The sequence below is a fragment of the Eriocheir sinensis genome, chromosome 39 (genome assembly GCF_024679095.1).
Source record: "Eriocheir sinensis breed Jianghai 21 chromosome 39, ASM2467909v1, whole genome shotgun sequence".
NCBI lineage: Eukaryota > Metazoa > Arthropoda > Malacostraca > Decapoda > Varunidae > Eriocheir > Eriocheir sinensis.
This window is the reverse complement of record NC_066547.1, coordinates 14616580-14640071: the sequence shown is the minus strand read 5'-3', so window position 1 is coordinate 14640071 and position 23492 is coordinate 14616580. Positions and strand designations below refer to the sequence as shown.

The following is a 23492-nucleotide window of genomic DNA, read 5'->3' as shown; positions in this document are numbered from 1 at the left end:
ATCTCTCACTGTAAAGAAAAAAAAATATCTTAAAACAACTCCTCAAATCTTAGTCTTAAATAGAAACAAAAAAAAGTAGCTAAAGGAGAATAAAACGGTAATCCTTTAAAGGCAGAATGAACATTATAAATACTTTAGGGTCGAAACTCAGTGAGCGTGTAATGCGTTCAACTTAGCCTCGAATGCTCTTACTGTTGGGGAGATAAAGGTATTGTGTGTCGGTACAGCGGAGAGAGAGAGAGAGAGAGAGAGAGAGAGAGAGAGAGAGAGAGAGAGAGAGAGAGAGATCAAGGATGCAGGAGAGGAGAGCCGTGCAGCAGAGTCTCGGATACGTTGGGCAGTTGCATAAAGGGGTCAAAAGGATTCCGTCTAGGTCCTGTAGATGACGCGTGACCCTGTAGGGCGCCGGACAGTCCTTTAGGGGGCTGGGGTGGGGGTGAGGGTCTTCCTTACTCGGACCGGACACAGCCAGAATACAGAATCGTTGTGAAAGTGACGGAGGGTGAAAACTGAAGCGAGGGACTGAGGCAGAGGAGGAGGAGGAGGTGGTGGTTCTGGCGGTGGTGGAGTGGAACGGAGTAGCCTGCAGTGGTGGTGGTGGTGGTGGTGGGTATACTGAAGGCTACTATTCCATGTGTTTGTTCTCCGTTTGTGCATGTTCTGGCTTCCTGTTGTTTCTCTTCATACTTCTTTCCTTCTTTGTTTCTTCTTTAGGTTCTTCATCGTTGGCTTCCTCTTAATGCGCTACGGAGACAGATAACGTCATACGATTCTTTGTATATATAATTCTTTTGTTAAAGGGGAGCGGATATGATAACCTTTTGAGTAAACTGTGTGTGAGAGAGAGAGAGAGAGAGAGAGAGAGAGAGAGAGAGAGAGAGAGAGAGAGAGAGAGAGAGAGAGAGAGAGAGAGAGAGTTGGAGTGTGTGTGTGTGTGTGTGTAAGTGAGCGAGAGGGCAAAAAAATAAATGCAGGATGAACCAATATCAGGTTACCCATCCACTCTCCAAAATAAGATCAGAGTCACTCCTTCATTGGCCCCACAAAAACGGAATATAGAAACAAATAGACCGTCAAACAACAACAGTAATAATAATAACACTAATAATAATAATAATAATAATAATAATAATAATAATAATAATAACACTAATAATAATAATAATGGAAGGTATGTCATCGCTCTCCATTGCATGCCCTTGATAGAGTTTGAACAGATCCTCCGGCGGGCCCTCGGAAGATCTGGGCAATCCTCATGACGCAACACACCCTAAATTGCAGGCTAGCAGTGGTAGTGTGTGTTTGAGAGAGAGAGAGAGAGAGAGAGAGAGAGAGAGAGAGAGAGAGAGATCCAATGTAACCCTTCCCTCTGCCTGTGGGTCGTGTGACTGTATATGAGTGTGTGTATGTTTGTGACTTCCTGTGTGTGTGTGTGTGTGTGTGTGTGTGTGTGTGTGTGTTTTCGCTTCCTTAAGAAGAAAGGGATCCACACACACACACACACACACACACACTAAAGAGAGAGAGAGAGAGGTGGGGGCAGGCAGGCAGGCAGGCAGGCAGGTATATAGTTAGGGCTGGCCAGTTCGTGCACGGGTGGAAGCAAACACTGAGTCACAATTACACCGTCACAGTTGATGCGTCACGTCTCGCGGCCACTCCAGCAGGGCGACCATACTCCCCCCCGCCCCCCGCCCACATGCCTTGCACAGCGTAACGGCGGACAGAAACAGAGAGAGAGAGAGAGAGAGAGAGAGAGAGAGAGAGATTTAAACTTGTGAACATAATATTCCCCGCATATTCTTTTCACAGCGTCACGTTTTGTTACATTCATGTTATCACACGCTGCTCACAATGCACGCGTGTTTCATAACTGTGTAATATGGAGTGTGCAATGGCGCTTTGTCCCTGAATAAGACGCGCCATGGGCATTAAGGCCAAGGACACGGATGTGATCGCCCAGAGTCCTAGACAGATCACTGGTTCCCTGTAGGACTGCTAGCGTATACAGCCACTCACACACAACCTGTAACATACCGGGCTCCGTTTTCCCCTTCATTTCACGTGCCAGAGACTCGTCATACAATCGATTGGTTTCCTCGTAGACAGGTGATCGCGTGCTTCGTGGAGACATGCGTGGATTCTCTTAATAATACAACAATACAACCTCCACTGAATGCCTCACACGTCGCCATCCGCCTGGCTGCTTGACCAAGTTAGGTAACCTCCCTCACACCCGCTCACCTGTTTGTTTGCGCCGCGCCTCGCCTCGCCCAGCCAGTCAGTCCCGAAGGCACGTGCAGCCACTTACGGAAGTTCCTGGATCGCTTTCGTTCAGTTATTTTCCTTCCTCTCCTTCCTCCTCGGGTTCCTCTTGTCCTCCAAATCTCCTGTCGCCTGGTTTCCGTTAACATCATTCGTAGGGTTCCAAATGCGGCCTTCCTCCTGCGACACACTCGATGCGCCTGAGTCACCAGTAATTACGGGGCTGTTACGCGAGTCCCTTGGCTGCCGCGTTCCGCCCGTGAATGGAGCAAACAGCGGTGATTTAGTGTGTGTGTGTGTGTGTGTGTGTGTGTGTGTGTGTGTGTTATTACTATTCCAACTAATAGTAATAATAATAAGAATAAGAATAAGAATAAGAATAAGAATAAACTGCGTGTTAACTTCAATGAAAGGCAGCAGAAAGCTTGAACTTCAACAACAAAACTGTACAGAGATTATATTTCACTGAATTCAACATATTTTCCTGGTGTGTGTGTGTGTGTGTGTGTGTGTGTGTGTGTGTGTGTGTGTGTGTGTGTGTGTATAAGAATGACACGGAGGAACTTTTTGCAGCATCTCACAGTGCGCCTTTGTTGACACTGGCCGGTCGGTCCGCGAGTTTTCGTTGACAGTCGCGCCAGCAGCAGAATAACACGGACCCGACACACCCGACGCCGTGCTTGCTGCCCCGCTGCCGTACGTCATCAATTATCAACGCTGTCAGGAGTTGGCGAGGGAGTGACGGCCTGAACGCCAGAACGGTGGGAAAAAAGGTTCAAGGTTACGCTGTGGCTAACAAATTCTACTTAAAACTGCTTACGTGTCGGGAGGAGTAAGACGCAGGCGGTGAGAGATGAGGAATGAGAATGGCCGGCGGGTCTAGATGCGGCAGCTCGCCAGATGGCTCGTAAAGTCAAGCTAGTAGTATCCAGGGAAGAGAGAACTCATTTGATGGGCGTCTTGGGCACTATGATGCGTGGGAGGACGGTGAGGGGTGCGTAGGGTGACATAGAGTGCGAGTCCTTGAGTCCAAGTGGGATGTGGAAGGTAAAGGGTGATGTGCGTGCGGGTGCGTCAGGATGAACTCGGGCTGTTCCTGGTGGCATGAGAAGGGAACGGAGGGTCGGCTGGCTGGCTGGAGACGCTCGGGGCTACACAGGCACACCCACCTGTATACGTGTGTGTGTGTGTGTGTGTGTGTGTGTGTGTGTGTGTGTGTGTGTGTGTGTGTGTATCGGGAACGGTGAAGGTGCATCGCCGAGGTTAGCCTTTGTTATATAAGTTACATAATGGACGCGGAAGGATAGTCGAGGCTGCAAAGACGTGATGGTGGTGGTGGGGTTAACAGGTCTGGATTTCTCCTCCCCAACACCTCCACCACTCCACCTCCTTACCTTCCTGTCCTTGGCCCCCCACCACTTCCCTCCCGCCTAAACACCTTCATCTCCATCCCGCTCTCCCACCCACCCACCACTCGCCTACCCGCCAGTCCTTCTCACTAACATCATCTTGTGTTTCTTCTAACTTTCTCATGTCCTTTCCTCATTCTACGAGTGCTGTTTCCCTCTTCCCATCCCGCAACACCCACTCTCTTCATTTCCTACTCTTTTATTCTTCTCACCCGCACCTCATCCTTCTTGTGTAACATGTTTTCCCTCTCACCGCCACCCACACAACCTGTTTTCCGTCTGACGTCATGGGCACGTTAGGTCATCCTTCGGTAAATCCTTCTTGGCGTGTTCACAGAAGCCGCCTCCTGGAGTCACCACATAGCCTTCACCTTTCCATACCCGTTCACAATGGTCCCTTCCTCCTCACGTTACTCATTAATGCTGTTGGCTCTTTATTTGCTCCCCGCACGAAATGAACAACTGAAGTGGAGAACCATAAGCTTATTTTGAAGTGATTTATTTATCTAGGAAAAGATGAACATGGTTGTCTGCTCCTTGTCAAGTCAGTGACGTCACACACTCCTGACAGCTATTGGAGAGAGAGAGAGAGAGAGAGAGAGTAATTCTCCGTTCTACGTATTAGGTGGTCGTTGAAGAAGGGCACAGAGGGAGTCAGTTTCATTATGGCACTGAAAATATGTGACGGTTGGTTGTATCCTCGATGGCAACGTATCCAGTGTTAAGAGACAGTTGGCGGCATACGCTATAGCTGCAGGTGGCCTCGGTGCTCATCTCCGTAGCATTGACCCTTGAGCCTGTAGTGAGAAACAACCCCGGAACAGGACCAGTGTGACATCCAGGTTACTACAGTTTACCTTCCCCAGGTCTCCTCAGGTACCCATTTATTAACAAGCCGTACACCGCCTGCCCACTGTAATGAGACCTAAAACCACGTAACTATTGGTAACAGCAACTGAGAACGGTGCAATACGAGGGGAGTTGCAGAAAAGAATATATTTCACCATTTATTATTTTTAAAAGCCGGTAATGAACGTTGGAGAGAGAGAGAGAGAGAGAGAGAGAGAGAGAGAGAGAGAGAGAGATTGTCCCCGCGGCCACGGCGGAGCCAGCCACCCAGCCAGAACGCTCCCACGCAGTGACGTCATACTCACTCGTTTTCGCGGCGTGAATATTGTTCCCCCCAGACTTAATTGCAGCCGTTTTTCCCATCGCTATTTGAAGTCACAGTGCGCCATGTTTTACCTTTATTTTCTTCGGCGCCCTTGAACGAGCGTGCTGATTAGACGAGAATAGCACGCGGGCCCTCGCCTTGCCTTCCCGGGGTGCTAGGAAGTCATAGAAAGTTACATTTTGAAGTTGATAAAATCCAGTGTCTTCTCTCTGACGCACAGTTTATTAGAGAGAGAGAGAGAGAGAGAGAGAGAGAGAGAGAGAGAGAGAGAGAGAGAGAGAGAGAGAGAGAGATTGTCGATAAAGGTTAATACGGCTAATGAGTGTGTATGAACATTGTTGGCAGCGGGCGCGTGAGGCTGCTGACGGAGAGTAATGGGTATTGGTGGCGGTGGCGGGGAGTGCTACTTTGACATGGTGACGAGTGAGGTGCTTGTCGGGGAGCCAATAGTGATGGGGGTAATGGTGCTGGTGGTGGTGCTGGGGTGTCAATCAATGCCTGGTGCTGGTGATGCTGGTGGTGGTATAGGGGTGTCAGTGCATGGTGGTGGTGGTAATGGTGTGTTGGAGGTGCGGCTGTGGAGGTGGATTGGGGATGGTTGAGGAGTAGGGAAGCCGGTAGTGATGGAGGTAATGCTGCTACTGGTGGTACAGGCCCTGCAGGGGTGTCAGTGCCTGGTGGTGGTGATAATGGTGTGTTGGAGGTGCGGCGGTGGAGGTGGATAATGATGGTTGAGGAGGAGGAGGAAGCAGGAGTAGTTCATTGTGGGTTCGGTGCTTCCTCTGTGGTGATGCGCCTTGTGGCAGTGTGTGAGTTACGCATTCATTAGTACTCCGCCCCCTTTGTCCTCTACTGAAAACTACTACTACTACTAATCTCTCTCTCTCTCTCTCTCTCTCTCTCTCTCTTACACACACACACACACACACACACACACACACACACACACCAGTTTCCCGCTTTCATCAACTCCCTCATGTCCTCCGTCATTATCGCTTGGAGGACTCTCACATAACAAGCTTGTTTTCACGTCCATTATTATTGAGCATCCAGGAGAATGATGTTGGTGAGGCAGGCGGGAGGGGAAGAGGGGGAAGGAGAGTGCAGGTATTGTGGTGGTGGTGGTGTCGTGAAGGAACCCTGACAACTCTTGGCAAATATCCAGCCTCACCTTACCATGGCCCTTCCCTTTCCCGTTCTATCAAAGTCTATCTTCTCTATTACGTGTGTTCCCTCGGTACCATCACCTGCAGCTCCACCAAAGGCTCTGGGGGCGTGGTATGGAGGAAGAGGAGGATGGGAGGTCACGATATCAGTTAGCGGGAAGTGTGACCCTTGAACGTGTGCTAGTGGCGGTGAGGAGGTGGAGATGTGTGTGTGTGTGTGTGTGTGTTTGTGTGTGTGTGTGTGTGTGTGTGTGTGTGTGTGTGTGTGTGTGTGTGTGTTTGACCTGCTGGCGTGTTCGGTCGTCATGTTGATTTCGCGGGTTCAAAAGTGGTGGGCGAGTAGGGCAGGTGCAGGTAAGGTGTGTGTGTGTGTGTGTGTGTGTGTGTGTGTGTGTGTGTGTGTGTGTGTGTGTGTGTGTGAGAGAGAGAGAGAGAGAGAGAGAGAGAGAGAGAGAGAGAGAGAGAGAGAATGTTAATGTATTTCCATCATGAAAGAGATTATGGTTACGTGTAGAAGAGTACATTTCACAATATCCGAAGCGGCCCTGCTGAAGCCTTGCTCGTGGTCGTGTCTAGCGGTAGTGCCTCTGGCGACCGAGGTTCTCTTTCCCCACCATGGCCACCCAACTCTTGCCTTTCCTGTCTTACTTATGCGTAGCAGCGCCGTCGACACCACCCGTGGAATAAAGTTGGAATAATGAGATCCCTTTGAGACTTGACGCCCTCCACGTTAGGTAACAGAGGCATCGTGCACTGAGGGTGACTTGATGTAAACCATCAGTGTTAGAAAGACAGCGTTTCCTCATCTTTACCAAAGTCACAGTGTCGTGCCTTCAGCCGCTCACCTGGCGCCGCGCTGCTCACTCACTGCTGCGGCAATTAGTAACCTGACGACGAGCGTCAGGCGTCAGGCGCCACATCATGACACTGGGCGGGGAGGAAGTTTTCAGCACAGCTTGAAGTCTTTTTTTTTACTAGCTTTTGTGTGTGTGTGTGTGTGTGTGTGTGTGTGTGTGTGTGTGTGTAGGCTCGACTATGTCTAAAGGAGCGGCCAAGGGCACGCTTGGTCAGAAACTGTTGGGCAAGACCCGCTGAATCAGCTTACCTCACTCACAAGACGCACCAACAAGGGTGTTTGTAACAAGACGTTGGTGACGTGGCACAAGCAGGAAGGGATTGTTTGAGAATGGCATCAGCAGGAAGGCATATGGCAGTGCTCGCATGAGCAGGAAGACCCAGCATGGTGGTCATTATAGTGGAAGTAGGGGAGGATAGGAATTTAGAGTAACGGATACGTATTCCCACACTCTGTACGTGCGACACGGGAATAGCGATGTTTCTCCTCAGACAAGGGTGTGCTGCTGAACGCTTGATGAAAACAAAAACAGTTGAAATGCCCCCCGTGAAGGTGCCGAGGATCGTCTCGTCATACTGTCACCCAGCAGCGCGAGTACAACCCGTAATTAGCCAGGATCATGCCCTGCTCGCCGCAGCCCTACTGTTACGGCCATTTAAAGAAAAACACGACAACCTTGGCGGAGCTCCTTGGTATCCTGGCCACAGCCTTCCCACCGATGGCTCGATATCACTCAAGATGCACGAAGTGACATGAATCAAATCATATTTCATCTGACGCAGTTTTTTCACTTACTCTTTGGTGTTGTCACGTTTGATAGCGTCTCGTGTCTGTCGGGTGAATAATGGGGAAGTGGTGATATCAGTTTATAATGATTTAAATCAATAATTCCTGTGCAGCAGCGTCAGTAACTATGAAGAGTTGCACAAACGGATCCTTTTCGCAACTCTAAGGTGTGTCGAAGTGGGGCACAGCAGGAGGGTGCCAGGGGAGGGGCGGGGCCTGTCTGGTGCCGCTGCCGCCGTCTTGTAACTCGATCCATGCCTTGTTGAGATTATTAGGCGGCGGAACCTCGGGTAGTGGGCGTCTCCTCCGGTTTGTGTGGAAGAAACCGGTTTCGTAGTTTTTTTCCGCAAAGTGTCAGCGTGAAGGAAGGAAGGACTGAGGAGGCAGGCGGTGGCGACACGGCTGGCAGGAAGAGGCCTCAGGATATTGGTCATCAGGGTAGAGCGGCAGTAGGAGGCAAAGGGAATGGAGGGGTGCGTTGCCTCTCCACCCTCTCTTCCTCTTGTGATCCCCCCTCACCCCCTCACTCACCCCCCATTCCCCAAGAAGTTATGGGTGGGCGGGAGCGGAATGGCCCTCCATCACTCTTTCTTCCCTGTGTCAGGAGTTATCGTCCCTCGTCCTCCAACCTAATCCCCTCTACTCTTCCCCTTGTTCCCATCCTCCTAACGATGGCTAGTCTGAAATGCGCGCCGCGTGCACACGCGCATCCTCCCCGACACAACATATAAATCAGAGACACAGCCATTGACTCAGTCTCTGGAAAGGAATTAGAGAAGTGCCCAAAGTGGGATGGAGTGGGTATCACTATAATGGATGGTAAAATGAGCAAACGGATGAGATAAATACAAAAGTGTATCACATAATAAAGGCAGTTGCAATACATACATACCTGCAAACTTTTTTTCCAATGTTTTGTCCCACCGTCACCACACATACAAAGGCTCAAATTCACTCTGATCGTTGTTAGTAGTAAACGACGTATCGTGTATGTGGTACTTCTGATGTATAATGGGTATTTTCAGTACATTAATGTCAATTTTCCCCTTTGTGCTTCCAGACTTAAGGTATTATCAGTGTTCGAAGTGTATTAAATATTCCTGCGTATGATGAAATACAATGTTTAGCAAATGTAACAGAAACAACTACGTGTTGAGGAACAAGCCTCGCCGATGCACATTGACATGGTTGTTGTGTAATCTGTAATCGGCGGCAACGGTATCGTGTCAGTCAGTGGTGGTGGTGCTGGCGGTGCCTTGAGGACAGGAGTGTGAAGTGGACAATGGCGCGGAAGTGTTGTTAAAGACCCACGGTTGGAGACAGATGGAGGCAGAGATGAAGGCCACCATCAAGAGAGTGTGTGGCGAGGATAATCTCATTGACAGGCCTGTAACAGGAGAGGAAGACGAGGTTTCCGGCGACGGCTGCGACACTACTGCTGTGGTGGATGACATGTTGGAGGGGCAGAAGGCTCCAAGCCTCCCGCTTCACCTCACCAGCGACGGCAATAACAACGAGAGGGAGGACATCGGCGTCCCTGGGTGCTTGATTCTTGCTTCCGAGAGAGAGACACCCAGTCAAAGTGGAGAACCAGAAGAGACCATGTTAACTTTGAACAAAGAGCCGGTGAATGAGCCCGACCTAGGGAATGAGTGCTCTTTGGAGACGGATGAGGATGCCACTGACCTTATGACTGCCATATGCCGTGTGCTGCCGGAGTTACAAGCCCTAAACCCAACCCGCGCGCGGCGACATTCCTGTGAGTTCCGGCAGGACCCGCCCACGGAAACGGGAGGGAATAGCCTCTACTGCCGCAGGGGAACCGCTCCTTCGCTTCTGTTCCTCTCGTCCCATATCGCCCTCGCTCCAGAAGACGACGCCCAACAGATCGGTGTTTCTGAGGGGACCCTTGATGCGTGCCTCTCACACGAAAATTCTTGTGTTGATAACCCGCATCCTGAGATGGAGGGAAAAGAAGAACAAAATGACTCGTGTTCTTTGCAGAAAGTAGAGGATGATGGAAGGGCTAAAGAAACAATTTCTGAAACTTCAGAAACCCTTGATGTCACCATCGATAATTGTGTTGCGAATGGGCATCCTGCTATGCTATCAATCAGTGATCGTGAGGTTAAACAAGGTGATCAAGGAGATGCAGTAGTTGAACATGCAGATGAAAATGAGGTAAAATTAGAGCAGGTCGAAGAAAATCCAGTTCTCATTTTGGGTCATGACACAGACCAAGACTATGAACTCGAGATCGCTGTCGGGGAAAATCAGATTGAAGATCTGGGTCAAGAGGTTCCCCAGTCCGCAGAGAATGACAACGAGTTGCCGGCAGTCCATACTACCAAGGACACTCCACAAATCATCGACGGAGAGCCACACTACGCCACGGTTATCAAGGGTAGAGAGGTGCCAGTGCCTCCTGAAGAGTCAAAATACGTCAATTACCAAGTCTCGCCTTCAGAAGCACAAGGAGGCGGCGTCTCTGCATCACCAGAGGTGGGGACAGAGAACGCTGAACATGTTTATGATTATCCTAGAGAAGTGAGGGAAGGGAGTGGTCCCGCAAACGACGAAAGTCACGCCCTTGAGAGCAGCATAAGTGGCGTGTGCAGACAAGAAGCTGGCTGTGGGGGCGCACCCGCGACCTCTGAACCAATCTATGAGACCATTGAAGATGGGAATGAGAGAGATAATAATGAGGGGAATGGCCCTGACTGTGGTAAGGCGACGTCCTGTGTAGTTCGGCGGCACTGTTTCTGCTTGGTGCTCGGCCGCCTGCATGTGCTGCCTATTTCACGCCTTCTCGTTCACCTGCTTGCTTGTCGCTCACAATGGTGGTGGTATCTACTTATGCTCTGCTAATACTTATTGTACAGGTGTGCAAAAAACTATCGTTATGATATTGTGGGTAACTATAAGGCACAAATGACGATGACTTTGGAAATATAAGCTTGGAAACTGTTAATTCCCTGCCTGCATATCGAAGGTATTGCTTTCATATATCTACCGGCGTTATTAGCTGCTACGTTTCCCACGCATGTGCACTAACCCTAATCCTTCGGAGACAGCAGCCATAGTAGTGTTCGTCTCCGTATTTATCAGACATGGAGAACGATAGTTTTCTGTACATCTGTACATGTAAGGCACATGTACATAACAACTACCTTCTTAAAAAAAATGTGGTGCCGCAACGCTCTACCTCGGGTGGTGTTACTTCCCATGACACCCGCACCCGCAGCCCTACACTGGGAGCGCTAATGTCCATTGTGGCTGACACGGGCATGTCTCAGAGTTAGATTGAATTGGCTCCCTGTCACAACTCACTTTGAACGGTATAATTAGTCCGTGATATATATATATATATATATATATATATATATATATATATATATATATATATATATATATATATATATATATATATATATTCAAGAGGTAATTTGATTCTGACATTTTGTCCCTATTCGCTGTAGTTACCTGTTCTGTTTAATGCCCATTGCATACTTAAAACTAATGAGCAACGCCTTTTTCTTTCAGACTCCAGGTCGAGCAGGTCGAGTCGCTCCAGTAGGTCGAGCACGTTAAGTGGTCCCTGGTGTGAGGACCGCATCTACGAGGACATCTCAGACCTGGGTGGTGGAGGGAGCGGGGTCAGGGGCGGCGGGGCGGGAGGCACGGCGGGAGGCGGCAGTGAAGAAACCTGGGTCTCCCGCCGCCTTCACGTGCACCGCCAGCTGTCGTCTTCAGATTCGTGGGGCTCCGAGGATTTTGAGTCGTACTCCAGCAACGAGGAAGAGAACGGAGGAGGCCCAGTCAAGCCGCAGGCACCCAAGTGAGTACATTGTCCTTCCTCTTATTTTGTTCTTTACTATGGCCAGCTTCCAATGGATGGTTGGGACTATAACTGTATCTGCCATACAAACAGAAACATCCTCCACAACCCGAAGATCCGTCAGGCCGAACGAAGATGAAGAGATCTACTGATCCTCCCCGCTGTTCAGCATTATGTTTGGCAATGATGGATAAGAAAATATGCAAATGGTTTAGAAAACTGATAAAAGTAGACATAATAATAGTAATTAATTATAATCAAGAAGTGGCATTTGCCATGAGGCATGTAGAAGAGAAGGCAACAGAAAGAAAATAAGGTGGCAGACTGGGGAATAAATTTTGTAAAAAAAGCTCCAGATAGTGCGGAAAATCAGCAAGTTTACTGAACTATTCAAATTGAAAATAGAGGCACGAAACGCTTGGGAGAGGCCTATGCCCTGCAGTGGATTGGTAGTGATATATATATATATATATATATATATATATATATATATATATATATATATATATATATATATATATAGTTACACAAACACACACACACACACACATATATATATATATATATATATATATATATATATATATATATATATATATATATATATATATATATATATATATATATATAGATTGATAGATAGATAGATATAGATATAGATAGATAGATATAGATATTAGTTATAATGTATGTGCATTCGTACATACATACCTAGGATCTGTGTCGGTTTACAGTAATTGTAACGATTGTGTAATCAAGCCACAAGCGAACTTGTTGTCGCCCGTCAGTCACCCTGAGATATTTATCCTTTTTTTTGTGTGTGGGTGTGGGGGGGGCGGTTATTTTCTCGCACATCTAATATTTCATCAGCTGATATTGAATCATCATTATTTGTGGAGCACCTTTATTCCATATTCTAGTTTTAAGTTGTTGATACACTCATCCGCACCTAGCGGCCACCCACTCCGCCGTGACGAAAACCATGCCAAGGCCAGGCTCTGCCCCGCCCCCTCCCCCCTCCCCGTGAACAGTTGGCACGCTCGTTGTTCCCCGGACAAAACCCTAGTATTTACGGGAAACACGGACAAAGACACCTCTAGTCGCTACTTAGAGTCGCTTTCTCGATTCTGAAATATCGATTGATTCATGCATCAACCCGATCGTTTCCTGTTTCAGTTCAGAAGTTATTTTGTCAGTGTGTGTGTGTGTGAGAGAGAGAGAGAGAGAGAGAGAGAGAGAGAGAGAGAGAGAGAGAGAGAGAGAGAGTTTTTCATCAGTGTGTCAGGCTGATTGATGGACCCTGTTAAGATGATACGAATTGATTATCTTGTGCAAGGCGCCAGTTACTATGGTAGGTGAGAGACAATGCTTTATCTCATCTGGAGATAACAAAACGCACGGGTCCGATAGAGTTGGTTGTCGACGCCCAAGTTCCCTCTTGATTCACTAACAACACATTATGGTGTTCGTCAGTCACACAAATTATATATAACGTGTTACTTACGCAGTACATGAGTGTTTCATCACGGTTATCAAAAAAGTTTATATACCCATGTGCCATCTTTATCTGTGCGCGTATCTAATCTTGGCTGCCTAGATGTCGATACAGGGAGGTGTTGACGGGAGGGACAGTCACCGCGGCGCGGAGCGTGAAGCAACATTGTCGCGGCGCGTCGTCTGTCCGCTGCTCGGCCAGTGTTGTTCTTGGTAGTGGCCGGCTTCCTGTTTCCCACACACCTACCTACCTGTCTGGCGTGCAGACGTCACTATATACTTGTCTGCACTATGGAGATGCCATGTACACCTAGTAGTGTTTGTGTTTCAAGAAGTGAATACTTGTGAACGAAAAACAATGGCATTACCTGTATACCCCATGCCGAAGCCGAGCTCGAGGTCAACTCCTCCTAAACTATCACGATCGCAGAGCCTGAACTTGCACAACGCCAAAGGCAGGTCTCCGAGGAAGACTCCGGTGGATGGGTGTGGATTTCAAAGCTTTGATAAAACAGATGGCACGCGGACCTTACCACCGCACTTGAGAAAAGGAACCAGTGATATGGGATATGAAAACCCGCGACACGGATCCGAATTTAGTGCGAAAATAAAATTGTTATTTCGTCGAAAATCCAACAAGAGTGCTCGGAAGGGCGGAATCGGTGCGAGTGACATCAGTGGTGGTGTTGGGCTCCCCGTAACTGCCAGCGAGGAGGAGCGTGAGTCAGGTTCAGGCCTGCCAACACAAGCATTTAACTTAAGCATCTCCCGTCACTTAATGACAACTTCTATGTTAGACCAAAATAAAAGCGATATTTCACATAGTTCAACGAACCGTTCTTCACGTACGTCAATGCAATGGTACGACGGAGATGACGAGGAAACAGACAGCAAACTGCAATGTTGGCATTCAGAAAATAAAAGTGATATTTCACGAAGCTCAACGAACCATTCTTTACATAGGTCAACGCAATGGTACGACGAAGAGGACGTGGAGACAGACAAGAAACTGCTGTGTTGGGATTCAGAAGAGAGACTCGTACCTGCGCTAGGTGAAAATGGACAATTAATGAATGAAGAGGAAATAAAACTACTATTAGATTCAAGCTTGGAAGGCAGAGGAGGCGACAGCAGCCCCCAGAGCCCTAGTGCCAGTCAACTCTTCACCATCAGCGAAGAATGCGTCGAGGATGACTTACCTCATCACACATCTGCTGTAAGTCTTGGTGCGAACGACTCTAAGGACGTGGGAGTCTCCTCGTCGACGCCCATTGTGGCTTCACGGTGGGCGGCGGGACTCCGGGCGAGCAGCGACGACCTCATGAACCGGTGGAGCATCGCGGGCTCTGGAATACACGACTCCCCGAGCCTTAGAGAATCCGTAGTCAGTGACATATTATTGCACGAGCCCAAACTCGGCGTTTCCGATGGCGTGGCCCTGAGGTGTGATTCTGATTCAGATGGTTCTTCAAAGGATGAAGCAGGAGCTACCGATGAAGATTCTAGGACGCGCGGGCCTTCAGACTCCATCTTGTGTGACTCTGTTGACCTAGGAATGAACACAAGTCAGAGTATGTTGGAGTTGCCACGGTGCGTGGCGGAGGACACGGCGAGAATGGGAAGGGGCTCCGTGCTGAGGCGCAGTGCCAGCCTCACCCTCGGCAGGGGCCAAAAGTTAGTTTTGCAAACATTTTCTGTGCTCCTGAATTAACGGTTCTTACCAAGACACCTTTCAGTTATCACATATTAATTAGTTTTATAGAGAATGTGCATTATATGATTTTTTGTGTTCAAGTAATTTATTGTTCGTTGACTTATAATGTTTCATGACGCATTATCGTGTCAACTTGTGAAACAAAACTTGTGTCCACATAACAAGTGGGTGAGTCACGCTTATCTCATCCTTCTACTAAGCTGTTCTAATGCTGAATAAAGCTTGCTGACATGTCCGTTGTCTGATAAATCGCTTTTTTTTTTCTGACGGCACTTGTCACCTAAGCCTCGGGTAAAAAGCTAACCTTGCCTTATGGGTTTTGTTTTTTCGTTCACGTTTCGTTTGCTGAGTCAGTTTGTGGATACTGGATTTGACTGTGAACACAATGCAACTCGTTTCGTCCCACCACACTCCCTTTGCTGCACCTTTTACCGGGACTAGATATATCAGCTTCAGACACCTTAACTGTCTGCGCAAAATGGAGAAAAAGGATAGCGAAACAGTTCTTCCATCTGAATTTCTTTTCTTGCACAAAAAGTCCAATGAAATGGGTATCCACAAATTTATTTTATGCTGCCTTGACTCATGAACCGCCCCCTCCTCCATGAACACACACACACACACACACACACACACACACACACACACACCTGCAAAGAGGATATGATAGTTAAGAGCTTGATGTAACGTTAGAGGGCATCCTTTGCTTGGTTAAAAATAGGGTGGGTTTGATCTCTTGCTGATATCTTGGATATTGTTTTAGGAAGTTTTATGCGTCCCGTGATCATGCTAATAACACCACCAATGGACTAAAGCATGTAGATGTTGGTTATTGTTTGATAAAAATTTTTTTAAAAAAATCCAGTAGAATCAGCATTGAATGTCCCTCTACTCTCACAGCCTGGAGAACTTTAAACAACGCATCTTGCGAAAGAGAGAACAGTGGCGAGAAAGAAGACAGTCTACTAAAGGTCTAAAGGATGCCACACGAAAGGATTCCAAGGAGGATCAGCCCAAGGAATCCACTATCAAGCCTGCAGAGGACAGTGAGTGCAATTCTTAGATTGATGGCAATCTTTTGGGTGCTGGGTTTGGGGGTCGAGGCTGTGCAGTGGAAGGGTAGGCAATACTTATGTTGTTCACCTGATGGCATTGGGTTACATAATGTGTAGTGTAATATCTTCATCATTTTATAATAACATCTAGTAACTATTTGTTTCATAGTTCTTGTATTTTACCTGGCATAAATATTCAGTGTAGGAATTCAAATGTTATGTTTACATACAGTTACTTAAAGAAAAAGGGAGTAAAATATGTACCTGCTGCATTGGGAAGTTGTATATGTTAACCAAACCACATCAGTAGTGTAAAATAGCTTCATGAGTGTTAACAATCTTTGTAATTATTTTGGAAGTAAATAATGAAGCTGTGCAGAATACCTGAAAAATGTAGCAGAGTTGTGAATTATCTAATACATCTACTCTATTAATTTTGTTGCATAAAATATTATTTATTTTCCCTAGATCCTGCCCCTGCTTTGGACAACAAACTTTACCGCTGGTTTTCACTTCGTAAGAGTGTCAACTACGACGTTGAACGCCGGAGCAGCACTATTGCTAGCACAGAGCGTGCCAGCTCATACACTGCCACTGCTAATGGCACCAATGGCAGTACTAACAGCAGGATGCCAAAGCTCTTGGAAGAGGCTGATTCTGAGCACGGGGGTCTGTTTGCTGAGAATGGTGGGGTCTTTGCCCACACTTTCCAGCGCAGACATCAGCCTCCTGCCTTACCCCCCATGCCTCCAAACCTGAGTCCAGAGCAGATAAAAAGACGGCATATAGTGGCCTCAATAGTTCACAGTGAAAACAATTATGTAGCAACTCTGCAAAGACTAGTCAATGTAAGTACTCTTGCGTTTGAAGTTTTCTTTAATATGAATTAGAATTTTGGTGATACACACAAAAGAAGCAGCAGATAGGTTTTATACAAAAAAAATTGTGCATAACAAATCTTCCAGGCCTGTATGCAGAAGCAGTTAAGAAAGAGGAATGGGTTGATGATACCTATTTTGATTAAATGAAAACGTTTGCTGTATTTCATCAAAGACTGTTGGGAAATGTATCAACATAAACAAGGAACTGACGAGAGGAGAGACAAAGAGAAAATGTCCCCTAACAAAGAAGTCCCAGAAAGAGGGTGATGAAAGGAGGGAGAGATAAGGGAAATTATTTTCCAGAAGTTGGTTGTTTATTAATGAATTAACTAATAATTATTTATACATTCATCCATACATTATATTCAAGGGGCTGGATTCATGATTGCCAGCCAGTAGCTTCACAAAGAGCTTTGGAGCCCATTAGCTGATCTATAGGCAAAGCTGGGACCTCACACATCACACACTCCTATACCCATTGCTAAAGGGAGGATAGCCTTTTGAGATGACATATTGAAAGATGAGAACCACTCATTATAGGGTATGTTGTGCAAGGAAAAGATAATCCTTTTAGCCCAATGTTATACACCTAATTTAGCAATGTTCCTTACATGGTGTGGAAACCAAACTGTACTGCATATTCTACGTTGTCTAACTACAGTATAGTAAAAGGTAAAGTTGGGAGCATACGCTATAGCAGTGCGTGGCCTCGGTGCTTATCTCCGTCACATTGGCCCTTGAGCCTGTGGTGGGAGGGAGCCCATTACCCTGCGACACAGGGCCAGTGTGACATCTGGGTCACCACAGTTTACCTTCCCCAGGTTTCCCCAGGTACTCATTTATTGACCAGCCCAAAAGGGAGGATGAACAGCTGGGTGAGCTGCACATCGACTGCCCGGGCCGGGATTTGAACCCGGGCCTGCGGAGTAGTTGCCAGGCACGCTGACCACTAGACCACGGAGGCACAATGTATAGTGATAGGGATTGTATTATATACATCTTTATTCTTGAATGAGAAATTTCTAAGGATGCCCAACATTCTATTTGCTTTATTCACTCCATCAATGAACTGCTCAGAAAATTTGAGGTTTGATGCAATTTAGGTACCCAGGTCCTTAACACACTGTACGCTATTGAGTTTCACACCACTCATTTCATAATCAAACCTAGTTTTTGTTCCAACATGAAGAATTTGACACTTATCCAAGTGAAACTGCATCTCCCATCTTTCAGACCAAGATAAAATTCTTAATAAATCTTCTTGGAGGCTTTGCCTATCTTGATCTGAGTGAACTGAATTTTCAATTTTTGTATCATCAACATTTTGTAATGAAACTATTGGCCCCAATGAGTGTTAGATTTAGATACAGAGACAGGAGCTGTACACTACAACTAAAAATACACACACACACACACACATGGTGTTTTTTGTCAGAATGGTCACGTGGCTTATTTTTTTCGTTCTACCTCTGTGAGAAATGGGGTTACTGGCATTGAAAATAGTGATTGTTCCTCTTTATAAAGATATATAAATATAACACATTTCTCAGAGGAGATAAGATTAAGGGTAAAAGGTCACCTGAACTTTGAGCTACTAAATGTTCTCCCTCTCCCAGGAATATAAGAAACCTCTAGAAGACTCAAAGCCACCGGTGGTAAATGCAGCCAAGCTCACAACTTTGTTCCACCGGCTGTCTGAGATCCTTCAGTGCCACACGCTGTTCCGCATTGCCCTGGCCGAAAGCGTCCGCCAGTGGGACCGAGAGGAGAAAATAGGAGATGTCTTCGTCGCTTCATTTTCCAAAGCCATTGTTTTGGACATATACAGCGACTTCATTAACAACTTTGCTCGTGCCATGGAAGTTGCAAAACAAGAGTCCAAAAAGAAATCTGCATTTGCAGACTTCTTAAAGGTACTGTGATTAAAGCCTCACTATAGTATCATAATACTGACTAAGTTACCAAAACCATATATTTTATATAATTGATTTTAACTAAATTGACAATAGAGTAATGACAAAATTCAATCACTTTACAGCTAAACTACTGCACATTTACTTCTAGAAAATAAGTATTGTGATCTTCTATCATTGAACAATAAATGATAATTATAATAGAATTCTGTGTGGTTTCAGATGCGTCAGATCACCTCGCCTGATCGACTGTCATTCTTTGGACTCATGGTGAAGCCTGTTCAACGATTTCCTCAGTTTATACTTTTCCTTCAGGTACGAATGTACTGATATCAAAATATACCTTTATTATATTTTATTTACTTTTTTTTAAGGCTTATGACAAAAAAAAAGTATAAAAGACAGTTTAGTTTCTATAATAATTGATGAAAATCTTAGAAAACTGATAAAAGAATAGAGGAAATGATCAAAGATATACAAGGTCTCTTTACTGTTAAATATTTAGAGGATCAGCATAATTAAATAAATAGACTAGGACCTTGATAAATAATGGTGTAGATGTGAAGTACATGGAACGTTACAAATTTAATGTATTTAGATGAAATAGGATTCCAAGTAGAATCAAAGAAGGCCTTCAGAAGTAAATCAGCATTTTTATTAGAAGGCATAAGGCATGAGAGTCAGGTTAAGAAGGAATAAGATCGTAAGCAGTAAAGGTGAAAGAAAATGTATGTAATATTCAGGTAGACAATTAAATTCTTGGAACAGGTTAGAGCTATCTGGTTCTATAATTAAGAAGGATAAATAAATGCTCTGGTGAAAGGAAGACAGTAGTACATCCTTTCAGTGGCAGACAGCCAGTGGTGTCGAGCTGTTATAACAAATGTCTCATAAGCTCGTAACTATGTATGGTTATATCATTCAATGATGCAAATACATGATGATGCCCTTTCCCTAACCATCAAGACTTAGCAGATAATCCCTACAACCTTGTAAACCCCACCTACCCCGATGTTGTCACATGCAATTTCAGTTCTTTCTTTACATCCATACTTTATTAAACCTTCCATAGATGTGGCAATGTGAAAATAATGCTTCCCACAACCTTAAAGCCCCTCCTCTCCATTATACTCCCAAACCCTCCCTTACAGGATGTTTAGTATGAACAAATGAAAATTAAATCAAGCTCATAGTGGTTTTGTAACATTAACCTAATATTTTACTTCCTCTGACCCCTGAGGTATTTTTTTTATGAATTTTGCCATTCCTAACTTTTATGGGAAAACATGACATGCACCAGTGGTAAGGAGCTATTTATATGATTGCACTACATAGATAGTTTCATTTCCAATACCTTTGACTCCACATTAACTATAATGCAATTTTTTGCTGTACATAATTAGGGAAGAGCCCTTGCAAATCATATGAATCATTATATTTTCATGTAACCGAGTTTTTCCACAAATCTTACTTTTCCGATGTGCATATTGTTATCAGTGCCTGTTCTTACATTGCTTTCCTTATTTATATCTGGGATAACTTATTCGTCACTCATGTTTCACTTATTGTAATAATTATTTCATCACCACTCTTCTTTTCAGTGCTTCCTCATAATTGCTTGAGAACAAGCACCGTTGAACCAGGGCTTTTTAGTCACCTATGTATGTAAATGTATGTCACCTATGGTTGAGCTCCTACAGACAGGTCTTTAAAATGAAAATCATAGTTATTTCAAGAAAAAAAAATCTGCTGTCCCACTTACTCTAACCATAATGCCTAATGCAGTACTGCTTTTGTGAGCCCAGGAATTGAATTATAGCTACAGGGACAAAAAGAAAGGGAAAGAAGGCTGTGGTTGGAAGAATCCATCAGAGAATATAGATCAACAAAGCTGAAGAGTTGAAGTTGAAAAGGGAGTTTAGAAATTAGGATGTGTCTCCATTATTGTCAGGAACACAAGTAGGATGTTCATTGTAACTTGGGAGATCTGTAGCAGGTAGCATGTTACTCTTGTAACATAAGTATCATAATGTTATCTCTCACAGGATCTGCTGAAGCACACACCTCAGGGTCACCATGACAGAATGTCCCTACAACTGGCCCTCACACAGCTTGAGTCTTTGGCTGAAATGCTGAATGAAAGGAAGCGAGAGGCTGAGCAGTATCAAGCCTTCAGAGATACACTAAAGCACATCAACACCAAGTTTGCCTTGAGAGGAATACAGGAAGGGAACCGGTATCTGTTGCGCCAAGATGATGTCTTACAGCTGGTATGGAACGTCCTTTCAATTTGCCAAGATTTTTTTTCCAATGGCATTGTTGTCACACCCCTCATATCTTTAGTTAATTATCTAGCAATTTCCTAAGTTTATCATGTATTTAGGGCCAAGAAAATGTTACAAAGTTTTTTCAATATCCTAAATGTGCTTTTATAGAGGCCTATTGTTACTCTACTTTGTAAGGTATTACCTTCATTGTTATATTTTGCCGCAGGAATTCAACCAAGGTGGACTCATAAGCAAGAGCAAAGCACGCAGGCTCTTCCTCACCAATGATCTGATCATGTGTGTCACAGTGGTACCAAAGTCCAATGATGAGTATGGTCACCAGAATGAGCGACTCTCCCTCAAATGGGCATATCCTGTCACAGATGTGGAGGTAAGGTGACAATCCTAGATAACAGCTATTTGGGAATGAAGTTTCATTCACTATTGAGTAGTAGGGAAATCAGTTATTGAGTTAAAATATAATTTGATAATGAAAGTCTTGTTCTTGAAGTCTAGGGAATAGACTGCTGATAATTAGTCATAAATATTGAGCTGGAGAGGAACATCCATCCTTTCAGCTTTTTTTCTTTTTATTTGTTTAATTATTTTGATTAAAACTGTTTGTAAATAATGAAAATATTTGACTCACTTCAACTACTTGTGAATGCTTATCAAGAGTAGGTACATCATAATTGTAAGTGTGCATAAATCTTTTCCTTCACTGAAGAAATAACTTTTCAGATTCAAGATACCACGTCCTCGCCCACACTGAGCCGCCTCCTTGCCTCAGGTGCCAACAAAACAGGCTCCATCAACACCTCCCGCATCCCTGAGGAAACTCTAGGCTCCAATGTGGACAATTTGTGCCAAGAAATGAATGATCTCATGCATGATTATGAGATTGTCTCTAGAATATCATCACTAGTCTCAACACTCAAAGGGACCTATGATGTAAGTAGGAAATATTTTTTTCATAAGTGCACAAAAGCTTTCATTGTTAGTAACAAAAGCAAGAAAATAATTTTAATACTATAATATTATGCTCTCTTCTCCAGGGTCTTACCTTAGAACACCTTCAGCAAGTGTCCGGCAGTATTCAAAGAGCATTGCATGTTCGAGATGAACAAATGGCCTGGGTCGATGCTTGCTGCCTGCAGTTTACTGTCAAAAACAAGGATGGACGGGAAAAGGAGACGTTTACTTTCCAAACCAATAATCCTGTTATTAAGAAAGATTGGATTGTAGGTAAGAAAAAATAATGTCACCGTCAAACATTTTCCCCCATACATATCTTGGTTCTTCTATCAATGTGAATTATTTTCATCCTTTTCTCAACTTGTAAAATTTTAGATTTTCCTAAAACATGAGGACTCAGTAATTTCTCCTATTGTAAATGGAAGCCAAAAGCAACATAGCTCTTGTAATACATGAGGTTTGGAGCTGGGCCCTTCAAATTATTTTGCCTAGATTTTTTTTCATAGTGGTCAAATGAACTCCCAATTTTGCCTCTGTGGGTACATGATCACCAGTGACAGTGATGAGGACATTATCATCAGGTAATTCTGTAGTCCATTCACCAAAGCTGAATCCCTGGCAGGCCTTGTTTCCTAGCTGGGTCAATAAAGACACTGCTGATTGGCTGTTGGCTGGTAATGTCTCTTGCTTGTGCCTCCATTCTCCCCAATCCAACACCCTCAAGTATGCTTGAAAAAAAAAAATTATATGTACTTATTTGCTTAGCTTAACTGATACACAACAAAGGAAAATTATCTTTGCATCATTGGATTAAGCAGATTGTACAACTAAAGACCATATAAAAAATTCAATATGCACACCTAACATCACCACTCGAGTGGTACAAACTTGGAGAGACTGTTTTTTCATCTCAAGCAAGGGTAGTGGGCTCTCCTGATTTGTTTTGTTTATTTATATATGACCCACGAAACATTCTAGAGTTAAACCAAAGTATGTACTTTGTATTCATTCATACATACTTTGGTAATATTTCTATTTATGATTCACAAAATTGAGTGAAATTCTAGTGTAATGAACACTCACAAAATCTCTTGTCACTAGTAAAACAAAATAATAATGAAAGTTATGCCTCCATGAAATAAATGAAAAGAGATAAATATAAAAGCATACAAAAGTAAGAATAAGTGACATCACCTGCTTTTTGTAGTAAAAACATGCTTATTTAATGAATCTGATACCCGCAGCCTGGCACGGGCTGCTGCCAAACATACAAAAACATTGTGACTTAGTGCGGGGATTTTTTATATGAAATGCTAATGCGAGGATCTTGCACGCTGTGAGTCTTACTCATGGAAGAAAGTAGACAGATACCCATGTATGAATAGGCTGAAGGACAGGGCAACACTTCCATCACAGAAAACACAGCCATGGAGACGAAAATTGTGCGAAACGAATGTAAAAAGAGGTGTGGCTTGAAGAGCAACAAAACTAACATATCTGTCCCAAACTTTTCAAATAATGGCCCTTCTCAAGCACACCCAGACCCAGAATACTTTGCTTACAATGACTGGGGAAGAGCACACACACTGAGAATGAAGAATGGCATGCAAATCAGGTCTTAAACCATCGGTGTGGGGACATACGTGGCGGTGTTTTGTTGCCAGCTTCCGGTGCCTGGCCACAGTTGTCGTACGAAATA

General features: G+C 44.8%; 1 protein-coding gene across 7 annotated transcripts in view; it reads left to right on the top strand.

The window, feature by feature from the left end:
• LOC127009053 (rho guanine nucleotide exchange factor 10-like) overlaps positions 1 to 23492 on the top strand; it is a 169310-nt gene that overhangs the window by 134864 nt on the left and 10954 nt on the right. For 3 of the 7 annotated variants that reach the window (XM_050881745.1, XM_050881742.1, XM_050881744.1), the window contains exons 2-12: positions 8717 to 10381; positions 11200 to 11494; positions 13952 to 14662; positions 15603 to 15748; positions 16226 to 16605; positions 18255 to 18551; positions 18774 to 18866; positions 20597 to 20821; positions 21045 to 21209; positions 21560 to 21769; positions 21874 to 22063. In XM_050881745.1, coding sequence (XP_050737702.1) covers positions 8980 to 10381; positions 11200 to 11494; positions 13952 to 14662; positions 15603 to 15748; positions 16226 to 16605; positions 18255 to 18551; positions 18774 to 18866; positions 20597 to 20821; positions 21045 to 21209; positions 21560 to 21769; positions 21874 to 22063 — 4114 coding nt within the window. In that variant the 5' untranslated portion in view covers positions 8717 to 8979. Of the gene's footprint in view, positions 1 to 8716; positions 10382 to 11199; positions 11495 to 13951; positions 14663 to 15602; positions 15749 to 16225; positions 16606 to 18254; positions 18552 to 18773; positions 18867 to 20596; positions 20822 to 21044; positions 21210 to 21559; positions 21770 to 21873; positions 22064 to 23492 lie in introns of those variants that run through there. The other 4 variants (XM_050881750.1, XM_050881748.1, XM_050881747.1 and 1 more) reach the window with 2 other exon arrangements.